General features: G+C 38.6%; 1 protein-coding gene across 1 annotated transcript; it reads right to left on the bottom strand.

Annotated features, from left to right (window-relative positions):
* Positions 1–1,033: 1,033 nt before the first annotated feature.
* On the bottom strand, positions 1,034–1,681 carry LOC121979969. The gene has a single exon (XM_042531933.1). The coding sequence runs from the start codon at positions 1,679–1,681 to the stop codon at positions 1,034–1,036; it is 648 nt and encodes a 215-aa protein (XP_042387867.1).
* Between the last annotated feature and the right edge of the window lie 3,745 nt (positions 1,682–5,426).

Genomic DNA, 5,426 nt, shown 5'->3' with positions numbered 1-5,426 from the left:
TTCTACAACATTCTTTCTACCAAGGTACGGATCTACCGAATAAGAGGTAATCATAATCTTCTTCGACCATCCTCTTCGTCTTGCAACACATGGCACTAATTGTAACTTAATTGTGCAACAAGAATCATTTATGCGATCTAATCACGTTGATTCTTGCACTGGTTATCTCACTCGACGCAGGCTGGTGGTTGGCCTTTGCTCGCGTGACCTAATTGCGTAGCACGGGACTGTCGCACGCTAACTCAGTCGCTTGTGGCAACTGCAACCTAATTGCATGGTGGTCACTACTTATCGCTTTGCTACTGCTTGCGGCTACTGCATTGGTCTCAGTATTACAGGATATACTAAATGGACTATCAACATTATCGATTGAGAAAGAAAAGTTCGACAATTGAATTATACAGATTTAATAAATATTTTTATCTTTAAAACATCTAGATGAGTAGTGCTTATATAATTATTTTAAATATTTATTAATTTTTTTTATTGATGTAATATATTTATTTTTAGCTTATTTATATATTTAGTATATATGTTATTTGTAAATTGAATTTTATTATTAGTTATTGTAGTAAAAGAGTCACTTTTTAATATGCGCTTCAGGCCCCGTCGAACACAGGTCCGGCTCTGGAGAAGTTCACCGAAGGTTGCTATAAGAGTTGGAGACGAAGGATGAAACCGTAGTTCCATCTGATTTCAAGTGAACGTGCGAAAATTGAGTAAAAAATAGTCTTAAAATAGATTTAGAATTCATCTATGGATGGATACATGTCTCACGGACACTCTTACATATCAAACAAAATGTAAATAAATTCTTATTATTTGAATGCCTATAATCATTTCGATCTTATATTATTTGCAACATTTTACCTTAAAATATATCATTTTGCATATTATTTGTTCGAGATTTATCATTTATATTTAAAATGAGAATTTGTTTAAGATTAGAATTTAACTATTTTAAATGGATTATTAAATTGAAATATAAACCTTCTTTTAAATGAGAAATAAGACATTTCTTTCTTTCTTGAATTTATCGAAGAGCCACAGCGTGTTCTGGTGTTCCTGCGGAACACGTACTTTGGCATTCCTCGCGGAGGAATCTGGTTTGCTTCGCGATGAACGCCTCCACCGCTCGCCGGAACTCCTCCGCCTCGGCCGCCTCCACCTCCTTCTCGTCCTCCTCCGCGAGCTCTGAGTTCGTGTCGGCACGCCGTTGCTCGGGATTTGCTTCTCGCCTCCGCGCCATTCTCGCCGACCGGCTCCTCCCGCACGCTGGTGTTTCGATGCACACCGCCTTGTCCTCGTATATCACTTTTTCCGGCGACGGGGCGAGGGAGCAGGTGAAATGGCCGTCGCCGCCTCCGCGGATCTGGAGGAACTCTCCGTATACATCGGAGGAGGAGGGGGGGGACGGGCGGCGGGATTCGGCGAAGAGGAGGATGACGATGGCGTTGCCGAGGAGGAAGACGCAGCGGGGACTGAGGAGGATGGGGCCGAGGCGGCGGAGGAAGTCGGCGGAGAGGCGGGCGGCGGCGGGTGCGCGGGCGGAGGACCAGGAGACGAGGAAGAGGGCGACGGCGGCGACCTCGAGGCAGCGCAGCAGCGTGCCGATCTGGCGGAGTCGGCCGAAGCGCCGCATCGCGGCCAACTTCTCGGCCTGGATCGCGTCCCTTTCCATTTTCCACTCTCCCCTGCAAGCCGATCGGACGGCCCAGAATCAATCGAGAGGAAATGCAGAAGGTGGAGATTGCTTCGTTGGGAGCGAAGAAAGCGAGCGGAGTGAGGGTCTCCGTCGGCCAGAGGCTTTAATTTATAGAACGGTCAAAAGTAAAATTATTAAAATATCAAATTATAAAAATGAAATAATAATATAATAATAATAATAATTAGGAGTCATAAAAAGTTGTTTTAATATTTATTTATGTAATTATTTATTTTTATTTGAACTGCAGAGAGCACGGCAAGGAACCAAAGTGACCGTCACAGAGAGGAAGGGAAGGGAAGGGAAGGGAAGGAGCTGTCTGTACGGCGTTGTGAGTTCGTGCCGAGTCGCTATCGACGGATTGAAACTGACACTTCGACAGTTTAAAATATTACAAGCTAGATTAAAAAAAACATAAAAGTTATATATATATATATATATATATATATATATATATATATATATATATATATATATGAATTGCTTTAGTGTAAATAAATTTTAGATGCCATCATGCCACCGGTTTTATGATAGAACTATTTTGAACGAAAAAAAATCAGTCTGAACAAGAATTCGCTGAGGTAATAGGAACTGCTACAAGAGGGTCTTCGATGTTCGTGCTAGAGAGGTTTTGGTTATTTTAGGGGGTGCTTGGTCCCGAGAGGGGAATGGGAATATGAAAGAGTATGATAGAAGTCAAGAATGGGAATGGAAAGGTTTCCATACCCCCCAAAATGCTATGTAATGGCTCATTCCCATGTTTGAAGGAATGAATCCATGAGACCCACCACTAATTACCCAAACCAAGCACCAATATTTCATTTCTTTCCCATTCTCCATTTCTCATACCATCCAACCAAGCACCCCCTTAGAAAGCTTCGAATTTTTCACTTGCTGGAAACTGGAATGGTACTTCAGACCAGTACGTTCAAAAGGGTTGCGTGTGAAATAGAAAGATTTGCAGAATACTTGCAAATTTTGGCGCGCCCCTATAGGCGATCATTCAGTTGCACGGGAAGAATTTGTTGTTGCTGAAACGAGTTGGTTCGATTTGAATAATATTTGAATTTTATTAACATCATAGTTATGTTAATTTTTGAAATGTAGCACTATGGTGTTAATTGAAGTACTAATGATTGGAATCAAAATTTTAAGTTTGAACCATTCAAATCAAATTCAAGTTAGAATTTTATTTTGAATCAAACTCAAACTAATTTTTTTTATATTTTTAAATTTTGAATCGAATTTGAATACCATATGTATTATTCAAGCTTAAATTTGAATATTATTATTTTCATACTATTAATTTCGAATCGAGCCATGGAGTAAGGATCTAAAGAAGAAGCTTTGAGCTAAATTAGGAAGAGAATGGAGGCGCCGCCGTAGTCGAAGCCTTGGCCAACAGGGAGATTTCACGAAAAGAGTTTGGATTTTCATGAAAAAAAAGTTCAGGTGCTCGGCGTCGGGATTTTCAAGATTTCACATAGACGTCTGTTTTCCTGTGAGATTTTGCTCTGGTGGCCTGAAAAAGTTCGGACGAGTACGTGATTAATGCTGGGTGCGAAATAGGGATTTGTATAGAAATTAGATACGACTTAATGTATTAAGAAAGGTTGGCTACGTACTCTGTATTTACTTAAAATTCGGCCTTTTTTTATACTGAACTGCACATGCAAATTTCAGGATTTATTATCCCGCATACCTGATTTTCATAATACTCTAATAACTTAGTATATTTTTGAAATACCTTTCTTGTTGCTCTAGAAAATTTTAAATAACTTTGAATTAAATTAAATATACTTCTGTAAACTTTATTAATGTATAAAATGCTATTAGATCTGAAATTGATAACGTAAATTGAAAGAAGCGAATGGTTAAACTTGCAAAACTTAATAAAATTTATCATAAGTTTATTATATGACTTAAGATAGTTATACGTACGAACCAACACTACTAATAAATTTCTAAGACTTTCTTAATTCAAAAAATATCAAACTTTTAAATTTTTAAATAATGTAGATCCATCAATTAATTTTGTTCAAAATTGACCAGGGACTTAAATAACTCTAAATCACTCAAAATCAAAATCAATATACTCTTAGTCTTAAAAACCTCTTTAATGTATTTATGCCCTTAGATATGAAACCGATAGTGTAAATTGAGAATAATAAATTTTTAAACTTATAAAGACTCGATAAAATTTGTCACACGCTCATTATAAGGTTTAGGATAATAATACTCACAAATCAACAACACCAGCAATGAGTTTGTATAATGCTGGTTTGAAAAATATCAAAATTTTAAAATTTAAAATGTTGTAAGTCCATCAATCAATTTCATCTGAAATTGACTAATGGACATAGATAACTTTAAATCATTTTAAACCAAAATCAATATACTTCTGAAAATCTTTTTAATATATCTATGTCATCTAATTCAATAGTAAATTCAATAGTGAATGGATGGTAAAAATTTGGAAAGGTACTCTCAATTTATGCTATAGAATTCAAATTCAAAAGCATAAATACATTAAAGAAACTTTCAATATTATATTAATTTTGGTTTAAAGTTATTCGGAGTTCTCTAGGTCTAGAGACAGAGCTAGGGGAGCAATGGTGGCACCCATCCTCAATTTTTTTGCGCAAGTGGTGTAGGGGTAGAGAAATGGAGGGCCAATGAGTGGAAAATGTAAGTACCCCAGATAATTTTGATGTGATCAATCAAGTTCAGTTAGGTCATGTTGTATTTAATCCTTATGTCTAAGTGTGCAGGAGCTTAGGAACACAAGAAGTTGAGCGGAAGATGCAGCTAGCGAGAAAGATGACAATGGGAAAGGAACTGATGGGCTCGGTGCATCCGAGGGATGAGGTGCTACGGAAGAGTACACTGGTAGACGAGAAAGACATGCATGACTTTCAAGGGACGAGATGTCGGGGAGGAAGCTTGCTCGAGGAGAAGGTCGGAAAATGGCTCTGGGGGAGTCCTATTCCGGATGGCCAAAATCACCTAAGCGAGCGGTGTAGCGGAAGAGTCAAAGGAGAAGTTTGGAGCTTGGTAGCAGTTGCTAAAAGCGCCTTCAATGGTATTGAAGGTGCCCTCACGCCTTTCGGGAGGAAGGCGCCTTCGCGCCTCTGTGGAAGGTGCCTTCAACCCCTTGAAGGCGTCTTCAAACAGTGACCGTTTGGGAAGATAAACTTTATCTTCGCACGGATAGAATTTGCCACGTTGGAGGCGCCTTCCACCCTATTGAAGGCGCCTTTTAGCCTCAAATAAGTTTTTCTGGGAGCTATAAAAAGACGCTTGGACCTAGGAAAAATACAACAACTGAACTACAAGTCTTGTATTCACTTCCTAGTAATTTTGTGAGCTGTAAATGTCTGTAAAAGACTACTCCGCCTTCAACAAAGGAGTTTTTCTAGTGGAGCTTTCTTCAATGCCTTGGATTAATAATCATTTAAGTTGTAACCAAGTAAATAGATTGTCCTCTTACTTTTTTTCTTGTTTTATTATTCTGTTTAGTATACTTGTGCTACTAACTAGAGTTAAAAGAACGAGAAATGTTCGCTTTATTTTTAATAGGCAATTCACCCCCTCTTGTCGGCCCTGCTGCACCAACAATTGGTATCAGAAATAGAATACCTCAGAATGACTAACTACAGACTGAAGCACCGAGACGATGGCCAAACCGAGCATCTACCCGTCGAAGTTCAAGGAAGAATTC

The sequence above is a fragment of the Zingiber officinale genome, chromosome 5A (assembly GCF_018446385.1).
Source record: "Zingiber officinale cultivar Zhangliang chromosome 5A, Zo_v1.1, whole genome shotgun sequence".
Taxonomy (NCBI): domain Eukaryota; kingdom Viridiplantae; phylum Streptophyta; class Magnoliopsida; order Zingiberales; family Zingiberaceae; genus Zingiber; species Zingiber officinale.
Note: the sequence above shows the minus strand (reverse complement) of the source record. Positions and strands in the feature narration are given on the sequence as shown.

What these genes read in the sequence shown, in the direction of transcription:
- LOC121979969 (XM_042531933.1), bottom strand. Translation starts at nt 1,681, where the DNA reads ATGGAAAGGGACGCGATCCAGGCCGAGAAGTTGGCCGCGATGCGGCGC.